Source organism: Leucoraja erinacea, chromosome 26, assembly GCF_028641065.1.
Source record: "Leucoraja erinacea ecotype New England chromosome 26, Leri_hhj_1, whole genome shotgun sequence".
Classification (NCBI taxonomy): Eukaryota; Metazoa; Chordata; class Chondrichthyes; order Rajiformes; family Rajidae; genus Leucoraja; species Leucoraja erinaceus.
Genome location: NC_073402.1, coordinates 16681142 through 16702105, shown reverse-complemented (window position 1 = coordinate 16702105; position 20964 = coordinate 16681142). Strand labels below are relative to the sequence as shown.

The following is a 20964-nucleotide window of genomic DNA, read 5'->3' as shown; positions in this document are numbered from 1 at the left end:
GCCGCCATTCTGTTTCACCATTGACCCGGCCAGTTGGAATCAAGAGTCATTCACACCCTGGATTGGATCTTGGCAATTCTTACCTTGCTTCACAGGCAGGTGTGCACTCAGCTCACGCAGGTCAAACACAGCTCCGCACATCCTCCCCCCTGGTCGCAAACGCAATTATCGCCTGCGTGTTGGGGAAACCTTTACATGTTTATTTACAAAGAGTAAACTTGTCTACCAATTCTACCTTCAATGTTATGACTTTAATGCCCTCAGTTGGACTGCTCCCAATGAGTGAGATCAAGGGAAGTGTGAGGCCATTTCTGCTCATACTCAGCGAAGCACTATTCGCACATTTTCCAGCAAGAATCAAGAGCTGAAGTTGGAATTTTGGAACGCCATGAAGTGGTCTCTTCTCCAACACTGGCCTTCCTCCCTCATTACCATCCTTCTCTATCATCGCCCTTCCTTCCCCATCACCATCATTCCAATCCTTGCACTAGTCCGTTAGCGACAACATAGCCATCCAGCAGCCCGCACTGGAATAGTGTCACACAATCGCAGGGCGAAACACGATTCATAGATCAGCCGAAACTTGATAGCGCGTCACCTAAAAATACAACCCAAAAAGTGCTGGAAACGCCAAGCAGGTCTCTGAATGGTCTTTGAAATGTCAACTGTTCGTCTTTGGTTTCTGCTCTGCTGAGTGTTTTCAGTTTGCTTTATGGTTTTATTATAAAAAGGGTTGATTTGGCCATGAGAAATACGGTTTAAGGAACCGGTTGAAAGTGGGAATCGGCAGTCATTTACAGCAGTGGATGGTAAGGTGTTTGGAGAGAATACCAGGGCATATCCAAGACAGCTTAAGGCATGGCAGCCAGTGTATGATATTCCTGGAGAGTTATGGGGCTGGAAGAGTCGGGGAAATGCAAAGCCTAATTTGGCCTATCACCTGTGCCAATATCATTTCTGAGGGTCTTAGATATAAACAAGTTTTTCGATGCAACATAAAAAAACATGAGATGTGGATTCACTTCTCATCTTTCTAAGCTTAAACCCTTTCATTTATTTAATCTAGGGCTGCATCCTACTAAAGCTTGGTCTCAAAGTAAAATGTGCTTCCATAATAGTATTTAGGTCCTTATGAGAGGTTGGAGTGAATTTACCCTTTGGTTGTTTTCATGCACATTTTAATTTTGTGACCTCTGGATAGTCATCCCCTTCCATAGGATGACAGAAAGCAAAGCAAACAAGGTCTTTTAAGTTCTTGAGGTTACACAGAAAAGCTGGAGAAACTCAGCGGGTGCAGCAGCATCTATGGAGCGAAGGAAATAGGCAACGTTTCGGGCCGAAACCCTTCTTCAGACCCTAGTTCTGCTAGATTGAATCGCTTGCATTATACAGTGCCCTCCATTATGTTTGGGACAAAGACCCATCATTTATTTGCCTCTGTACTCCACAAATTGAGAAATGTAATAAAAAAAAGTCACATGTGGTTAAAGTGCACATTGGCAGATTTTAAAGGGTAGTTTTATACATTTTGGTTTCGCCATGTAGAAATTACAGCGGTGTTTATACATATAGCCCCCCCCCCCCCCCCCCATTTCAGGGCACCATAATGTTTGGGACACATGCCTTCACAGGCATTTATAATTTATGCAGGTGAATTTAATTGCCTCCTTTATGCAGGTATAAAAGCGCTCTCAGCACCTAGTCTTTCCTCCAGTCTTTCCATCACCTTTGGAAACTTTTATTGCTGTTTATCAACACGAGGACATAAGTTCTGCCAATGAAAGTCAAAGAAGCTGTTATGACACCGAGAAACAAGAATAAAACTGTTAGAGACCTCAGCCAAACCTTAGGCTTACCAAAATCAACTGTTTGGAACATCATTAAGAAGAAAGAGAGCACTAGTGAGCTTACTAATCGCAAAGGGACTGGCAGGCCAAGGAAGACCTCCACAGCTGATGACAGAAGAATTCTCTCTATATTAAAGGAATATCCCCGAACACCTGTTCGACAGATCAGAAACACTCTTCAGGAGTCAGGTGTGTATTTGTCAATGACCACTGTCCACAGAAGACTTCATGAACAGAAATACAGCTACACTGCAAGATGCAAACCACTGGTTAACTGCATAAATAGGATGCCCGGGTTACAGTTTGCCAAGAAGTACTTTAAAGAGCAACCACAGTTCTGGAAAAAGGTCTAGTTGGCAGATGAGACGAAGATTAACTTATATCAGGGTGATGGCAAGAGCAAAGTATGGAGGAGAGAAGGAACTGCCGAAGATCCAAAACATACCACCTCATCTGTGAAACACGGAGGTGGGGGTGTTATGGCTTGGGCATGTATGGCTGCTGAAGGAACTGGCTCACTTATCTTCATTGATGATACAACTGCTGATGGTAGTAGCATAATGAATTTTGAAGTGTATAGACACATCCTATCTTCTCAAGTTCAAACAAATGCCTCAAAACTCATTGGCCGGCAGTTCATTCTACAGTAAGACAATGATCTTAAGCACACTGCTAAAGCAACAAAGGAGTTTTTCAAAGCTAAAAAATGGTCAATTCTTGAGTAGCCAATTCAATCACCTGATCTGAACCAAATTGAGCATGCCTTATATGCAGTAGAGAAAACTGAAGGGGACTAGCCCCCAAAACAAGCATAAGCTAAAGATGGCTGCAATACTGGCCTGGCAGAACATCACCAGAGAAGACACCCAGCAACTGGTGATGTCCATGAATTGCAGCCATCTTTAGCTTATGCTTGTTTTGGGGGCTAGTCCCCTTCAGTTTTCTCTACTGCATATAAGGCATGCTCAATTTGGTTCAGATCAGGTGATTGAATTGGCTCGGGTGATTGAATTGGCCCGGGGGGGGGGGGGGGGGGGGGTGCTATGTATAAACACTGCTGTAATTTCTACATGGTGATACTAAACGGTATAAAAATGGCCTTTATTAAAATCTGACAATGTGCACTTTAACTACATGTGATCTTTTTCTATTACAAATCTCAAATTGTGGAGTACAGAGGCAAATAAATAAATGATGGATCTTTGTCCCGAACATTATGGAGGGCATTGCATTGGTGTCTAGTATTGATATGGATTTCCTTCTAATATTAGCAAAATAATATTTTTCATATCTGTTACAGACTCGTGTCACCTCAGGCAGCTCTCAGAATGGAGATCTCCTCACACCAAGCCCGTTTATTTCAACAATTAAATGAACAGCGCAAACAAGAAATGTTTTGTGACTGTAGCATCATTGTGGAGGGAAGAGTCTTCAAGGGTCACCGTAATGTTTTATTTGCCAGCTGTGGTTACTTCCGTATGCTACTTCTGCATAGTGCCCAGGATGCGGGACAGCCTACTGTAGCCACGTTCAATGTCTTTTCTGCAGATGCATTTGCAATTATTTTGGATTTCATATATTCAGGAACATTGTCACTCTCAAGCCAAAATGTTATTGATGTGATGTCAGCAGCCAGCTACCTGCAAATGACAGATGTGTTCACTGTTTGCAAGAACTTCATCAAATCATCACTGGACATAAGTATAAAAGAGAAATATTTAAATTATTCCAATAATGGCAAGATTACATGTGGCGAAGCAATATCCTTGCACACCATCAGCCAGAATCTGGAGACTAATTCTTGCCGTACTCAGAAGAACTCCAATCTTGGATGTCTTGTTGGGCAATCCCGGATAAGTTTCAACTTTCATCAGGCAATTTCAAGCCTTCCCTTTTCCAGAGACCAGTTATCAATTTCTATCGCCAATAATCAAGAGCATATGGATGTTTCTGAACTTGCTGTTTACAAAGCTAGTACCTTGTGTGTTTCAGGTGCAAATGCAAGAACATCTGAACACAAAAATGTTGTTCCATACAGTGATAAGAAGAGGGTACCAGGTTTGGAATCAATTGCCCTTCCAGTGAGTTTTTTCAGGCATCAGCAGATAGATATGCTGCCTCTGCTACAAGATTTCAGTGATTCAATTGAGCAACCTTCTCAAAATAGAGATCGAAAGACAGAAATCTGTAATCCATCAATACCTAAAATTGTGGAGGTTGCAGATAAATGGAAAAGAGAAATAGCAGGTAGGCATAGCAGTCCTTTAATGACAAAGATCGAGTCAGGTTGTTGGTGTGTGGTGTCTGGGTATCTTGTCTTAATGGAACTCTGCTTTATCATTTGCCTTACAAATCTGATGGCCATGAACCACTAATATATTGTTCACCTGCATACAAGTCTGGCTGAATGGAGTAACTTTAAAAGTCCATTCATTTGTTTGGAAGTCACTGTTCTCCATTTCATCAATTTCTGATGACTGCTGCAACTGCTTCCATTTGTATGGACAATTAGTAACCATTCTAAGACATTTTGCAGGGGTTATCCAAGAAAGCAAAAAACCTTGTGAAGAGAAAGAGCAGGAAATGCAAATATTGCTCAAAATTTGCATATTTAGGTTAAGAAGAAAATGTTATATATACAGAAGGAAAATAATAACTTGATACATACTATAAGAAAGATAATTTAACTTCCAGTGTCAGACATTTCAGCATCTGTCAATTTTCAACCATGTTATATTTATCAGTAATGTTCTGTTATTATGATTCGTGTTTCTATTTGCATTATATGCCGTGGTCATATGCATATTTACAGCTACGGATATTTTCAATTTGGTTAAAGATCACACTAAGTCTGAATTTCTTTCTAAGGAGACGGTAATGTATTACGAAAGGTGAGATTCAAGTGCCCTTTCTGTACACATACTGTGAAGAGGAAATCTGACTTGAAGCGACATCTACGATCACATACAGGAGAGAGACCATATTATTGCAATTCCTGTGACAAACGATTCACACGACTTGAGCATCTCCGCAACCACCACCTGAGTGTAAGGTCTTGCTGATTACTAAAGTTGATTTTTTTTTTTTTTGTTGTCGCAGTAGACAGGAACTCAATATCCTGCTTGTGCTATATTTTCTGAAGCGAGAAAAAACACCTGTTGGACAATAATGTAAATAATAATGGGGAGGTGGCAGAAATATCACCTGGTCCATATTGGCATTATCTCTTGGATAACATCAAATGTGATGTGGAATTCTTTTTCTGCCTCATGATCTGTTTTGGTGGTTTCCTTTATGATATTCATCTTTCCCCTTAATATGTCTACAAGTAGCTTTACTTAACATTAAACAGCCATTAAATCACAGACCATTTATGATTTAAAGGAATTTCTAAACCTTTTATATCTATTTTGCCTGAATCTCTGAGCATCTTGCCTTAGTATCATAGTTGTGTCTCTTTCCATTGTAAAAAGTGAATCTTTATGATTTAGCAGAGGTGCAAATGAACTTGAAGTACTGAGTCTTGATGTTAATTGGTACTGTTTGCCAGCATTGCAACAGGACTTTGCTTTCACTTTTTCTTAAATTCATCATTTTATTCTCCTCAACATTTACAATGTGTCTAAAACTTTGATCATCAAGAGCAATGAGTTCTATTTGTTCCTAATAATATTTTGTGTTTCCTTCTCGTTTCATTCATGTCATTGCATTGTTTGAACTTTTCCTAGGTCCACAGATCTAGAGACATCATTACTTGCAAAGTTTGCAAGAAGCCATTCACTGGCATTGCAACCAAAACTGCACAAGATGTTGCCACATCTTTAGGTCTGTGCATTAACTGCATAGATGCAACGAATTCTGATGAGCCTATCGACTTAGATTCACATACAGACCATAATACAGAATTTCAGGAAAGTGTCAAAGAGTCTGGCTGGATTTCTAGAGAGCCTGATGGCGAGACTGAGTTCCTGAGTTCTGGGGGAGATGATCCAGAAAGCTGCCAAGTTCATGCAGCACGAGAAATCCTGGCTGACGAAGATGAACAAGTCTAAGTTTATGATACCGTTGACAAGAGTGACTGAGGACCATTCTGTGCTGAGTCATTTCTATTAAAGCAAGAAAAGTATAAGAGTTAACCGAGGGGTTCAAAATGTAAGTTGTATCAATTTGAAATTTATTTGCCCCTTAAAATGTTAATGATAACAATTGTATTAGTTGTTTCTCGTTTCTGTTCAATAGGAAAGGTGGGATGGTAATTGTTCAGATTATTGACATTCTATTGTATAGCTTTGTTAAAGTGTTCCATGTTGGATATTGTATGTTTTTAAAACTATAAGAGACTAAAGCCTATATCGAAGAACCTCTTCGGCACGTTTGTTAAAGAGAAAATGGATGCACAGAATTGGAGTTAAATTAATATATTTGTTTCAGTCATAGTGTAATGTTAAAATGTATTTATGTTCAAGTATTCACCATCATGTTGCTCTGGTGGAGAGCCTGTGTGGGCATATTGGACCAATGAGCTTCTGTACTGTACTCATTTCAACTTTTATAAACTTTTTTTTTGCTCAAAATGGTCTTCAAGATGTATGTTTATAAACCAGATGAAAGACATGAACAAAAATATAGAGCCCTTGTGTTTGAATCATTTTAGAAATGTAATATTCTGGTTAAAAAAAAGAATTGACTGTCATGTTAATTCAACTTGTGAAATGATACTACAGGCAGAATTTATGACATTATCCATCAACATTATTACCTGGCTTTGCTACTAAGATTTCAGGCTTTGCAGGTGACAGAACATTTTCCATTGTACTTGGTTATTATTGTCACCAAATTGTCATTTTGTTTTCAGCACCACCTCACTGTCTGCAGGTATTTTCACTGGGTATGAAACACAAAGTATATCAGAATTGACTATTGTGGATTGATTATCCATACCATCCTGTCGTAATATACAGCTCAAACTGGATTAGCATTGGCCAAAATCATTGGCAAAGAATAGTATTTTCAGTTCTTCTAATAATTAAGTCCAGAAACAAAGGCATGGGTGTGTTTTATCAGCAGGTGAGCATCAACAGGTGAGTGGAGCATTGGAAATAGATTAAAGCACAATTCTGATAAAGGAGTATATTGAGAGCTGCTTGGTACTTCCAAATTGCTGTATTACTTTATTACCAGGCGATGGGGTGGAGTCAGTGGCAGGGGTACAGTTAGTGATAGAGGCTAAGGTTTGTTCCTTTCCAATATTTCATGGAGGTATATTTCTGCTGATCTAATAATGGAAGTCAGGCAAGCTGCCTGACTGATCGGAGCTGTGAAGTTTAAAAGCTTTGATCAATGCAATTATTTGTGAAATAAGCCATGTTATTTTACACTGTTCAGAAGAAAATAAATTATATTTCTATAGTGTGGAAAAAATAACACAATGGATAGATCTGACAGATGAAGGTTAAGGGTAGATTTTATACTTTTTAGGTAGGTGCTTATCATAACATGTATTATTAATGTTAACCTATCCATGTTCTCCAGCAATGCTGTCTGACCTACTGAGGTCAAACTCTAATACTTTGTGTCATTTTGTGTATTTTTAATGTTAATTCTTCAAGTGGAACTATTTACACAACTTTCAGGCATGTTTAACTTTTAGGTTATGTTAAAGGGCCATTCATTCTTTGGAAAGTGAACCAAAATATACCACACGTGACCAGGTGTCATTACATAAAGCAATAAATTAAAACATTCTTGTAAGAGATTGATTTTATTCATTGTTATTTTCCTACCTACAGACTATAATGCATGTCTGCTAAAGATATGAACATTCTAGCTTTTTTTAATTCCCAGAGTTTGCATTGTACAAACGTTGTTGAAACAGACATGTAGAAATATGTTTGGGGGAGATTTGGGTTGGGTTTCAGCAGGAAACTCCAAGATATGACCATGTCCCACCATGAAGATGGTTGTCAGAAATTGCAGCAGGATCTTGATCAGTTGGGCAGGTGGGCGGAGGAATGGTTGATAGAATTTAACAGAAAAATGTGAAGTGTTGCATTTTGGGAGCACAGACATGGATAGAACCCACACAGTGAATTGAGGACATTGCTACTTTTAAATGAAAATGCTCACCGAGGAAGAAATGTTTAAATTCACAAATTTGATAAACCGGGATTATTTACAATTAATTGAATTGCATGCTAATCTGAAGAAGGGTCCCGAACAGAAACGTAATCTATCCACGTTCCCCAGCAAAGATCCTATGTTCCCCAGAGTTGCGGTCTGACCCAAAGATCTTTGGTCTGACCCGCTGAGTGTCCAGCACTTTGTGCCTTTCCGGGGAAAACAATCATCTGCAGTTCTTTGGTTCTGCATTGCTTGCTGCATGGTGAAAGCAAATATACGAGAGGAGCTCCGCTCTATAATCTTTGGTTGAAAGCAAAGATCCTATAGCAGAGCTCCGCTATAGGATCTTTGGTTGAAAGTCTCTGCTTGAAGTGACGTAACAGGAGCGATCATTTCCTGTTCCATTTACAAAGGATGTAGATCATGGGGTGCAATAATTTCTTGAGTTTTATTTGCCTTACCGGGTATTTATGCTCCAGGGCTTTCTGCGATGGCCCTTACCAACCGAACTGGAAGAGTCTTGACAGCAGGCCTTTACCCAGCTGGTACGATGAGAGCAAGTTTGGGATTTTCATCCACTGGGGAGTGTTTTCCGTGCCCAGCTTCGGCAGCGAGTGGTTTTGGTGGAACTGGAAGGGAAGGAGGGAATCTAGCTATGTGGCGTTTATGGAACAGAACTACCCACCGGGGTTCGAATACAGCGAGTTCGCTCCAGAATTCACCGCCACCTTCTTCAACCCGGATCAATGGGCGGAACTGTTCGAGGAATCCGGAGCAAGGTTCGTGAAAAGCGCAGCCAAAGCAGAGCAAATGTCAGCAGCCACCGAGTTTCAGTGTCGAGAAAGGATAGATTTGGTGTAAAAATGTCTTTATTGATAAAATATATGGGTGACTAGAGATGTTATTCTGAAGAAGAGCCTCGACCCGAAAAGTCCCTCATTCCTTCTCTGTAGAGATGCTGCCTGCCTCGCAGAGTTATTCTAGCTTTTTGTATCTATTTTTGACTAGAGAAGTGTTTTGTCCGGTCTAGGCAATGTCGCCAATGTTACATTTACAGCAAAGATCTTATAGGATCTTTAATTTACAATATTGCTGAGTTTGAATAATTAGCCCGAGCTTCACGTGATCTCTCGTTCATGTGACCGGTCACATGACAAGCGCCAGCATCAGCTGCTGAAACCAAAGATCTTAGAGCAGAGCTGAAACCGGCCAGGGCAGTGGTGCAGGATGTTGAACCAAAGCAGACTTTGGCACTTATCCAGAGATGCTGCTGTCCCGCTGAGTTACTCCAGCATTGTGTGTCTATGTTGGGTGTAAACTAGCATCTGCAGTTCCTTCCTGCACCTTTCCCTGTTTAGTTTTGGTATTGTCACGTGTCCATGGACACAGTGAAAAACTTTGTTTAACGTGCTATCCATGATGGGGTTCCCTACAAAACTTCCCTCCCCCTCTTTTCCCCCACCTACCTCCCACCCCTATTGTGACATTCCTCCCTCTAGCTTTACAATTTCCAACTCTTATATCTGACCTCTGTTCCAACCATCTATCAAACTCCGCTCCATGCTTGTCTATCTATTACCTGCTCTGCTTTGTCCTGCCTCTCCCCTCTTCTCGCTATTTTCTCCCCACCCTCCCAACAGTCTGAAGAAGTGCCTTAACCCGAAACGTCACTATCCATGTTTTCCAACGATGCTGCCTGACCCGCCTACCTTACTCCAGCACTTTGTCTCCTTTCTGTCAGAACATGTGTTGAACCTGGCACTGCCGATAATTTATCTCAACACCTATTCTTCTGAGAACGAGAAGGAAGGGGCAATGGGGTGGAATGGCTGAGCTTGTGCAAGTGTAACATGAGGAAGTACAGCTGCTGGAATCTTGAGCAAAATTTGGCGGATTTGGTCTCCAAATCTGAGGAAGGACATTATTGCCATAGAGGGAGTGCAGAGACGGTTCACCAGACTGATTCCTGGGATGTCAGGACTGTCTTATGAAGAAAGACTGGATAGACTTGGTTTATACTCTCTAGAATTTAGAAGATTGAGAGGGGATCTTATAGAAACTTACAAAATTCTTAAGGGGTTGGACAGGCTAGATGCAGGAAGATTGTTCCCGATGTTAGGGAAGTCCAGGACAAGGGGTCACAGCTTAAGGATAAAGGGGAAATCCTTTAAAACCGAGATGAGAAGAACTTTTTTCATGCAGAGAGTGGTGAATCTCTGGAACTCTCTGCCACAGAGGGTAGTTGAGGCCAGTTCATTGGCTATATTTAAGAGGGAGTTAGATGTGGACCTTGTGGCTAAGGGGATCAGGCGGTATGGAGAGAAGGCAGGTACGGGATACTGAGTTGGATGATCAGCCATGATCATATTGAATGGTGGTGCAGGCTCGAAGGGCCGAATGGCCTACTCCTGCACCTAATTTCTATGTTTCTATGTTTCTAAAACACAAAGTGGTGGAGAAACTCAGCGGGTCAGGTAGCATCTGTGGGGCAAATGGATATGCATTGTTTCAGGTCGGAACCCTTTTTCAGTGTAGAGTGCACAGGGTGGTGTCCCCATTCAATGTGTGCCAAGCATGGTGTTTTAACTAACTTTCAGTGGTTTTGAATCCATTGTTAAAATAAAAGCGAATGAGCATGAATTATTTCTTCAGTACATTATTGGAAGTTGTGCCCTGACCAGAATTAGAAATCTGAAACATAAAGAGAATTGCAGAAACACACTGTTCATTCAGTTTCCTCTTATCAATGTTCAAGCACTTTTGATGGCTCATCACAATGAATATGGGTAGCATTGTGGCATAGCTATGAGAGGGTGCATTGGCAGAGCTGCTGCTTTAAAGCGCCAGGGTCCTGGGCTCGATCCTGAGTATGGGTGCTGTCTGTATGGAGTTTGTAATTTCTCCATGTGACTGAGTGCATTTTCTACGGGTGCTCATCCCATATTCCAAAGACGTGCAGGTTTGTTGGTTAATTGGGTTCTGTAAGTTCTACTTAGTGTGTAGGATACAACTAGTGTATGGTTGATTGCTGGTCATCGCAGACTCGGTGTGTAACCCTGAAAACACGTGAACAGGTAACCTTTACAGTACATCTAAATTAAAAGCACACTAAATGTTCACACATTTCACTCTAATTTATAGACGCTTTAAAATGCCAAGCTCGAACTGCAAGCATTGGTTTGTGTTTTAGCTAAAATAAAGATGACGCAAATATATCTAAGAGTTACTTGCCTTTTGGCCTTGGTTGTTGATGACTAATTGTTTTCCTGTGGTTTATATTTTCAGATATGTGGTGCTGACAACAAAACACCATGAAGGGTTCACAAACTGGGGATCGCCAGTGTCCTGGAACTGGAACTCCATTGACACAGGACCACATCGAGATCTAGTGGGTGATCTGGCAGCTGCTGTTCGTAGACGGTCTGTATTTAATATTATGTATTTGGGGAAGATTCACTGTATTTATAATTGCCCTGGTCTATTCAAACAAATGAAGCCCATAATAATTATACAGAATCTGTTTCCACTGCTACCTTCGGCAGCATATTCCAGATCCTAATCACTCGCCTGTTTGGTTGGTTTGCCCATAGCATTTATTATTGCCTCTACATTTCCTGATCCTTCTGCCAATGAGAATCATTTATTTCTATCAATTCTCAACTGCTAGAGTGCAGTCCTGAACTCCCATCTATCTCATTGGAGACCTTAGAACTATCTTTAATCGAACTTTACCCTGTATTTGAATGCTGTGGACGGGTTTCAATATATCATGCTACACGGGTTTATAGTCAGGTTTATAGTCATGTAAAATCTTGTCTTTGACTGGATAGCATGCAACAAAACATGGGCCATTTTTAACCATGTACAAAGGTTATGTACAAGAAACTGACATTCCAACTGAATTTAATATTGCTAAATTGTTGTTCTTTTGCAATAGGAAGTTATATTATGGAGTGTACCATTCTCTCTTTGAGTGGTTTAACCCTCTCTACTTGTATGACAAGCTAAACAAATTCAAGACCCAGAAATTTGTCGTGGAAAAAACTTTACCAGAACTCTACGATCTGGTCATAAGGTAATGCCATATGATGGTTTTGCAATCTTTTGTTGTAAATGTTCTCATCACTAATAAACACATTTGTCTCTTGTGTTATGCCTTTATCAGAGAGACCAGTAGATGGTGCATTAACTTTGCACCTGGGATCTGAGTCTTTTGAAAATCAAAATCAAATTGCTCCGGATGGAAAAAATTGCTAAAATTAGCAGGAATATTTCACTTGAAGGCAGCTAAATGGCTGTCATAATGTTCCACTTTAAATATATACTCTGGTGTAGCATGAATGGGTGAAAGCATCAAATTATCTTTTATTTCCCCCATATGATTTAACAACAATGTAATCAGACAAAATAATTTCAGTTACATAATTCATTTGCTGCTTATATTTTAAGCCTCGTAATATTACTAATCCTATTACTATTACTGAAAGAATCTTGTGCTTTTAATGTTGCATTCAAACGAATTGAGATGATGTAATTCCCTAGAGTTGAATTCCAAAAGAACCAATGTTGATTTTAAGGCATTTTTAAAGAAGACAATGTCATTCCTTGGTAAATAGAATCAGGTTTTTGCAGCATGAATGTCTAGAAATAATCGGAATTTTGTTTTGTGTTTTGATAGATATAAACCTGATATAATCTGGTCAGATGGGGACTGGGAGGCACCAGATACTTACTGGAATTCCACTGGATTTTTGGCCTGGCTTTACAATGATAGTCCTGTCAAGGTATGTATTAACAATATTTGCGATCCGTATCGATGATTATAATTTAACAATGATCAGTTTTCTCATTTTTAATTTCTTTATTGGCCTATTTGGGATTAGGCTCATTTACCTGTTTTTTTTTTTTAACTTCTGTGTTTAACAAGATATAATTTAAAGCTGTGTGGTAAGGAAGTGCAGATGCTGGTTTACGCCGAAGATAGACATAAAATGTTGGAGCAACTCGGTGTGGGACAGGCGGCATCTCTGGAGGGAAAGAATGGTTGGGTCGAGACCCTTCTTCAGACTTCTTCAGCTATTCATTTAAAGCTGTTGGCTTTACAATGAATTGTATTGTATTGTATTCAAATTTATTGTCATTGTCTCAATTTGAAACAACAAAATGAATTTCCCTTACAGGCAGTATCATAAAAAAAAAATATAATAATAATAAATAAATAATAAAACATATTAAAAATAAAATTGAAACTGAATTAAAAAAAAAAAAAAGCACAAACACAGAAAGTCCACGACACAACATAACATAAATGGCACCAAGGTGAGGAAGGCACCATAGTCCAGCCAGCCTCCCCTCCATGTTCATCCGTGGTCGGGGCCTTCCGAGCACCCGCAGTCGCCGCCCCGGGTGGCCCGATGTTCAGGCCCTCACGCCGGGCTGGTGGAACGCCGACGCCGATCCCCGACGGTGAGCATCCTCCTCCTCAGTGGCCCGGACCTCCCGATCAGCCGCCTCCCGCTGCCGGAGTCTGCAGCTCCTGAGTCCGCAGGCCGAGCCGGGCAGAGTCGCAGGACCCTGCGCTGTTGATCAGCGCCGCCCGCGTTGGGAGCTCCGCAAACCGCAGCTCCAGAATGTCGGTGCAGCAGGTCCAGACGGCGACCCCCGGTAAGGCATCGCCAGCCCCGCGATGTTTCAGCGCTGTCCTGCCGCTGCTGGAGCTCCGGTCGATCCCGGCAGGAAGGCCGCGACAATCCAGGTAGGTAGGCCGCTGTGGGGGGGGGGGGGGGGGGGGGGGCGAGGACGCGACTCGAATAATAAACGCGTCCTCACCAGGAAGCGGCTGAAGGACGGTATCCCCCGCACCGTGCCCTCTCCTCCCACATAAAAACACAAAAAAACACACTTTTACATAACTAAATAAACAAAAAAACAAAAAGATACCGGGCTGTAGGTGGAGGCTGCTGGCACCAGCGCCACCGGAAGTACGAACTGAATTGTTTGAACAATTCCCCTATCATACAATTGATTAGCCATGTTTTTCCCCCCACATTTTGTAGCCATGGTCTTTAGTTGTGGGAGAGTCTGTAGATCATGTCAAGCTGCATGACGGAGCTGCAACTTCACCTTATTTAAACATGTTGGGTCATTTACAATCACCAACTCAAAATGTGCGCAGCATCTTATGTGTTGAAGCAGTTGGGTGTTGTGTTTACCAACTTTATATTGTTTGAGGTTTTAAAAGTTTGTTTTAAATGGATGGAATTGCCTTCTTAAAATAACTTATCTACTTTTGTTCACACTTTTCACATCAAATCGAAGTACTTCTATACCCACACTAATTTGATTGTCTAAGTACTCTGGGTTGGCTAGCTTGATTGTTTTCATATTGGATCTTTTCATTTTATGCTCTCTTCATTTCTTGCAGCATTAATTGTATTGACATCCCAGGTATCCTTGACAAAGTTGCACTATTTTTTGTTCTTTCTTTTCCACTAAATTTAATTTCATCGTGTGGATACTTTCCACCCCATTTTATGGTATTTAGACAAATGTATTGAAATAATTCCAGTCCCCTGCACATTGATTCTGCTGGTAATCAAATTGCGTTTCCTGTTATGCCCTGTCCACAATAATCCTTCACTGAATATCACTAATTTCCTTGTTGTTTTGAGACCTTGCTTTGTGTTGACCTGCTAGCATGTTTCTTACATTATCCACAACGGTGCTGTAAAGTGTTTGGTAACATGGTGTGGTTGTAAAACTGCTATCTAAATACAAGTTTAAAAAATATATAATTTCTGTCACTAGGATACTGTGGTAACTAATGACCGCTGGGGAGTTGGCTGTGGTTGTAAACATGGTGGCTTCTACAACTGCAAAGACAAATACAGTCCCGGTAAACTACAGAACCACAAATGGGAGATGTGCACCTCAGTCGACAAAAGGTCATGGGGATATCGCAGAAATATGATGATGAGCGACGTGATGGATCTGCCATCCCTTCTCACTGTATGTACTCCAGGTTAATCAATGTGGTACATCACTGGAATGAAAATGAGTCCAGGCAAAAATGCATTGGGATAACTTTCTCAGCAAACAAACAGATCAGATAGTTTCCTACTTGTGACTCAATCAGTAGTGGACATAACAATTGGCCCATGTGCCACTGACTCTGAGCAGGATGTTTCTGATCCCAGTGCAGGGATGCTGTGTTCAACTGTTAAGCCTAGCAATAAATAGACAGAAATATTAGTATTCAATCAGGACAACAGTAAAATGTGTTCAGTCCAGCTGTAACAGTGAAAAGCCATTCCAAGTACATTTTAGTGGGTTGGTTTGCATTGAATCAATGTCTTTCAAGCAGATATTTATGGAGAAAATTAAGTCTGCAAGATTGCCTTAAAATGGTGGTGCTTTGAGTTAGATTAAAGCAAGGGATTTTCAAATAATTGGAATTTTTTTTCAAAGTATTTTTATGTGATGATGGTGGATGCTTAAAACTAGTTAATCATGTGCAAATACTACTATTTATTTAGCAAACTGGGTGATGTGCACAGTAGCAATCCAGTCGGTTCTCTGGGATGGTGTTGAGAAATTGTGCCAAAATATAATGGTCCATTGTTGTAATGAGCCTGGAATTAGAATCAGAAACTGTGGTATTGGAGATCATTGCAAAATCTCTCTCTTTCTGGCAGAATTTACTGGATACTATTGCTTATGGTGGCAACTTCCTGCTCAACATCGGTCCAACGAAAGACGGCACCATCGCTCCTATTTTTGAGGAAAGGTTGCGTGGCCTGGGACAGTGGCTGCGTGTTAATGGTGAAGCAATATATGCATCAACACCATGGAGAGTTCAGAAAGAGAACTCTACAAACATAATATGGTAATATCCATCAGGTTTAAATGCAGCAACTATTTATTTTCACTTTGCATCATTCTTCATTCATATATTCAGTCACTTCATGTTTAAAGATGGGAGGCAAGATGGTGCAATGATTAGTACTGCTGCCTCAGCTCCAGGGATCTGGAAAAATTATTGTGACCTCGGGTGGTGTCTTGAGTGGAGTTTGCACACTCTCTCTGTGACCATTTTCTTTCCTCCCTCGTCCCAAAGAGATACTGGTAGATTAATTGGTCACTGTAAATTACCCCATAGTTCAGGTAAATAGCAAAATGATTAAAAGTGAGTTGATTGATTGAAAGATACAGCATAGAAACAGGCTTCTACTGAGTCCATACTAACCATCGATCACCTGTTCACACTAATTCTGTTTTTCCACTTTTGCACCCATTCCCTATACACTGGGGCAATTTCTAGACACAAATTAACCTACAAACCCCCATGTCTTTGGGATGTGGGAGGAAACCCATGAGGACACAGGAAAAATGTGCAAACATCTACTCATTTACTTTTGGTGATTTTTTTTTAATAGATTCAGCTTCAAGTCTATAGGATGATAACTTGGAAGACTCCTGAATTACTTCCTGAGGTGAAAGTTGAATCTACTCCATTTTACTGGAGTACCTCAATTATTCACCAATTTTCAAATCTTAAATATAAATTAACCTGGTCAGGGGGCGCAGTTTCATCATTTTTTTTTAGTTTTAAGAAAATATCTTTTAGCAGTCCAGCTTTTGGATATCACCTGAGTGTTAGAACTGTGGGGAGATACCACTGTTCACTCCTCTAATGATAGATAAAGTCGGAATCCAGCAGAAATGGTGCTGGGTAGTGAAGTTATTGAAGCAGAAAATGCTGGAAAAGCTCAGCGGGTTCAGCTGCATCTGTGAAAGGAGAAATGGTCAATGTTTCAGATCTGTCATTCTTTGTTGGAATTGAATTTATTGTAATGCCTTGGGAGGGGGGGGGGGGAGGATATGATATCTATTGAAAGTTCAGTGTTCATTTTGACAACTTCCACTAATTTAATAAGGACTGAATAATTGGGGAAGTGTAGAATTGCTTGAAATACAGAAGAATGGATCAGTCACTTGAACCAGATCATGGCAGCATTTATACCCTACTTGGGTCAGACTCCAAGAGGGCACATCACAATAGCTATAGAACTATTCTCATGCTGTGAGCTTGCTTCACTCATGTTTCACAGAAGACTCTTAGGTCATGTGATAGGAGCAGAATTAGGCTATTCGGCATCAAGCCTACTCCGCCATTCAATCATGGGTGATGTATCTCTCCCTCCTAACCCCATTCTCCTGCCTTCACCCATAACCCCTCACCCTCGTACTAAACAAGAATCTATCTATCTCTGCCTTAAAAAATATCCATTGACTTGGCCTCCACAGCCTTCTGTGGCAAGCAGTGTTTTAATTCACTGCTCACCTCTGCATTCTGCTCTTTTCTTCTTTCTAGGTACACCAGTAAAGGATCCTCAGTTTATGGAATATTTACAAAGTGGCCCATTGACAACATCCTGCAACTGGAATCGCCAAAGACCTTTCCAAACACCACTGTAAGTATATAGAACTTGTTTCATTCCCAATCAACTTCTTGTTCTTTACCCAACCTTTCACAGTTGTCTCCAATGATTTCAGTCTGTTCCAATTGACAGTCATCATCAAATATGTTTGCTTTTGCCCTGGTTTTCATGGTTGCTAATTGTACAGACATTTAAGTTTGATTATTGTTGTCCTACAAATGTATACTTAATTTTCCTTCTTTAACCTCTCCCGTTCCTTTTTTATTAAATTATCCAACATTTGCTACGTGTTTATCTTCTTTGTCACTTACAATATTTTATTCTTCAGCTGTGTCCCTTTTCATTCTGAGTCTCCTTATTTTTTTTGTCTCCATTAGTCTGTCCAGGATGTCTTTTAGAAGTTCCATATTTGTTAAGTATCAGAAAACAATGTATTTTGCTTAAGGAAATTATAATATATCCTCCTATGTTTAAGGTTATTCTAGTCTAAGCTCCCTCATGCTTTCTCTATTTGGATTTCTCTGCCTATTTGCTGGTAACAAAAGCATAAATAGCTAGTCATTCTGCCACATATAGTACACTCAGAAATGATCTACAGACCACCTCATGCTATTGTGGGCAATCCAATATCCTCTAGATTCATCGCTTGCTGCTGACAATGGGTTGTAGTCAACAGTTAGATATTCTTTACTCCTTCGTCATTTTCTGAAATTTCTAGCTTCATCTTTTATTTATTCTAGATATTTCAATATCCCACGAGTAATCTACTTTATTCAGGTTGCATGTTTGGCTTGGCCTGGAATATAACACAACCAAAAAAACGCTAAAAATCCCAATTAACTTTCCACTTCCTTCATCTCAATAGTTTCCAGCTTTTTCCTCATCAATTCAGCAATCTGTCTTTTTTATTACTCTGACAGTTCTTTTCTCACTCATCTTTATCCTTCCATATCTATACTTAATTTATACTTAAAATGTTATGATCATAAAGTGCAAATTAGACCCTCAGTAAACTTGGCCCATTGCTGTTTCCTTCTGACCTATATATTAATTAAATAGCGTTCTCCCCATTTCGGTTTTCCTCGAGTTTAAAAATAATGTTTGGCAATTTATTTCAAGGCTCTTTGAGAAAAGGACCTTGCAATAAATCATCTCACTAATACTCTTTGTGCCCCAAGTCTAGATTGATGACACATTTCACATTTATTGCAACTGAAGTCATACCATGCAGTATATCAAGCTTCATGTTTTATCATGTTGACACGTTTGCGATGTTTGTCATGCCAGACGCAGGTCCAGGCAAGAGCATCTTGTGTCGGGTTCCAGGACTTTCCTCTGTCACCTTTTCTGATTTAGTGGCATCGTACTTGAATCTCCCAGAAGCACGAAAAAACCTACACATTTCTACATTTCAATTCTGCAGCCAGGCTTCAGATTTGGATTAATTTGTAATGTGCACCATAGAATTCCTAGTTTACATGACGTTTATAGTAAACGGTAGACATGGTGATGATAAATACAAAAACAAATGCAAAACAGCTGAATGGTGCAGATTATAGTGCAATCTGAAGTCGTGCAAACATTACAAAAGTGAATTAATGGAATAAGGCAAAGTTATGAGTAAAGGTACATGACAGCACCTATTGGAAGGGGTTGATTAATTCTGGAGTCTGTTAGAGAGTAGAAGCTGTACTTCAGCCTTTTGAGCTCCTTTGTCATCTCCAAGAAGGTAGAGTAAAGGGAATGGTCAGAGTAACAGGCATCCTTCACTTCCAACTTCCTGATACTAATGCACCATGAAGATGGGCTGGGTGGAAGGAAGTGATAGGCCCATGATGGACTTGACTGTGTTCACCACTCTGCAGGATAATGTGGTCAAGAAGAAACCAGTTGTCACCAGACTGAGATGCATCTTATGAATTGTTCTCGTTTCATGCTCTTGTGCTATCTCTCCAGGTGACAATGTTGGGAATCCCAAAACCTCTGAAATGGACGACTTCTCCCACCAAAGGCCTTCTCATCTCCCTGTCCCCTCTTTCTCCATTTACTGCTCCCTCAAAAAATGGCTGGACAGTGAAAATGGAAGGTGTTTCATAATCGGCAAAAAGTTTGGTTCTACTGAGAATGACAAAGGAATGTATTTTATAATTCTGAAAGTGATTAAAGAATATGATTAAACTTAATTTTTGCATGAAAATTATACATTGAATGATACATGATAAAATGGAGATTACATAATTTTATAAATCAAAGCACATTACCTGACAACTCAGTACAATGTAAGGTGAAAATAAATGTTTAAGAAGGAACTGCAGATGCTGGAAAATCAAAGGTACACAAAAATGCTGGACAAACTCAGCGGATGCTGCAGCATCTATGGAGCGAAGGAGATAGGCAACGTTTTGGGCCGAAATCCTTCTTCAGACTGATCCCTATCCCTTTCTTCTCCCCGCCTCCCCCACCCCCCATCAGTCTGAAGAAGTGTTTCGGCCCGAAACGTTGCCTATCTCCTTCGCTCCATAGATGCTGCTGCACCCGCTGAGTTTCTCCAGCATTTTTGATTACCTAAGGTGAAATAAAAACTATCTAAAGTACAAATCTTTGACTATAAACTCCATATGTTGAGGTTGAATGGGCTATGCTGTGACTTTTATACTTTCATAATTTTGTATTGCTTCACATGACTTGGGAATTTTTTTTAAAAAGTGCTACCTGGGAAAGTCCATGATCGAACTTGAGTTTTAAACAGTTTTATAAAGGTTGCTTTGGATTAAAAAAATCCACATTGTTAACGCTTTTAAACAATGCCTGAAATCAAAGTAATACCAGTAGTTATTACTGGTTATTTACAATTTTATTGAAAATAAACTTGATGTACAAACTTCTACAATAATCCGATCAAATATTTTTACTGAACAGAAGATTATTGAAAACGCACGTGATTTTTTTTAGGATTTTTAAATTAATCCTTCAATTGCTCCTTTCCAAAATTACACTCGGGTAGTGCAGAGAATCATACCTGCAATATGCCCATGGTGTTTCCAAGAACACTGATGGCACTCATAGAGGGCGGCTTTCTCTGCCAACTTCACCTTAATATTACAGATTTGCTTTGGAAATAAGGAAGATGTGTAACTCTTTCAATACCTTTATTTGTAATTGGGCTTTCTACATCATTTGCTGATTTGTGTAAATTCTGCAGTTTGACTTTATTTGACGTGGTCACAGTAAATAAACAGTTATCCTGTAAACATAATTTGTTATTTGCTGCTATATTCGTCTTGTTCAGAAACTCTGTTAATGTGGTCCTTAATAAAGAGTAAGCAATAATGTTTTGTCCATTACATTCTAGCTTTCAAACAAACAAATATCGAGTCATTGAGTAATAGAGCATCTTGGCCCAAATGCCTCCGAAACTTTCTTATCCATGTGCCTCTCCAAATGACTTTAAATGTATTGTTACCTCAGTCAGGTGGTTCATTCCAAATGCCTTCTGTGAAGAAGCTGTCCTCTCAGGTTGCTATTGGTTACCATGCCCAGGACTTTGCCCACCTCGT

The 20964-nt window shown here is 40.0% G+C and overlaps 1 protein-coding gene across 1 annotated transcript; it reads left to right on the top strand.

Moving 5' to 3' along the window:
* Window positions 1–8336: 8336 nt before the first annotated feature.
* LOC129709699 (tissue alpha-L-fucosidase-like) lies at window positions 8337–20663 on the top strand. Its single transcript, XM_055656215.1, has 8 exons — window positions 8337–8746; window positions 11253–11387; window positions 11905–12042; window positions 12646–12751; window positions 14775–14975; window positions 15662–15852; window positions 17341–17440; window positions 19364–20663. The coding sequence occupies exons 1-8, from the start codon at window positions 8391–8393 to the stop codon at window positions 19502–19504; spliced, it is 1368 nt and encodes a 455-aa protein (XP_055512190.1). The 5' UTR covers window positions 8337–8390; the 3' UTR covers window positions 19505–20663.
* The last annotated feature ends 301 nt before the right edge of the window (window positions 20664–20964 follow it).

What these genes read in the sequence shown, in the direction of transcription:
- LOC129709699 (XM_055656215.1), top strand. Translation starts at nt 8,391, where the DNA reads ATGGGGTGCAATAATTTCTTGAGTTTTATTTGCCTTACCGGGTATTTA. An exon ending in TTCGAGGAATCCGGAGCAAG is followed by an intron (nt 8,747 to 11,252) that starts GTTCGTGAAAAG and finishes TTATATTTTCAG; the next exon opens with ATATGTGGTGCTGACAACAA. An exon ending in ATCTGCCATCCCTTCTCACT is followed by an intron (nt 14,976 to 15,661) that starts GTATGTACTCCA and finishes TCTTTCTGGCAG; the next exon opens with AATTTACTGGATACTATTGC.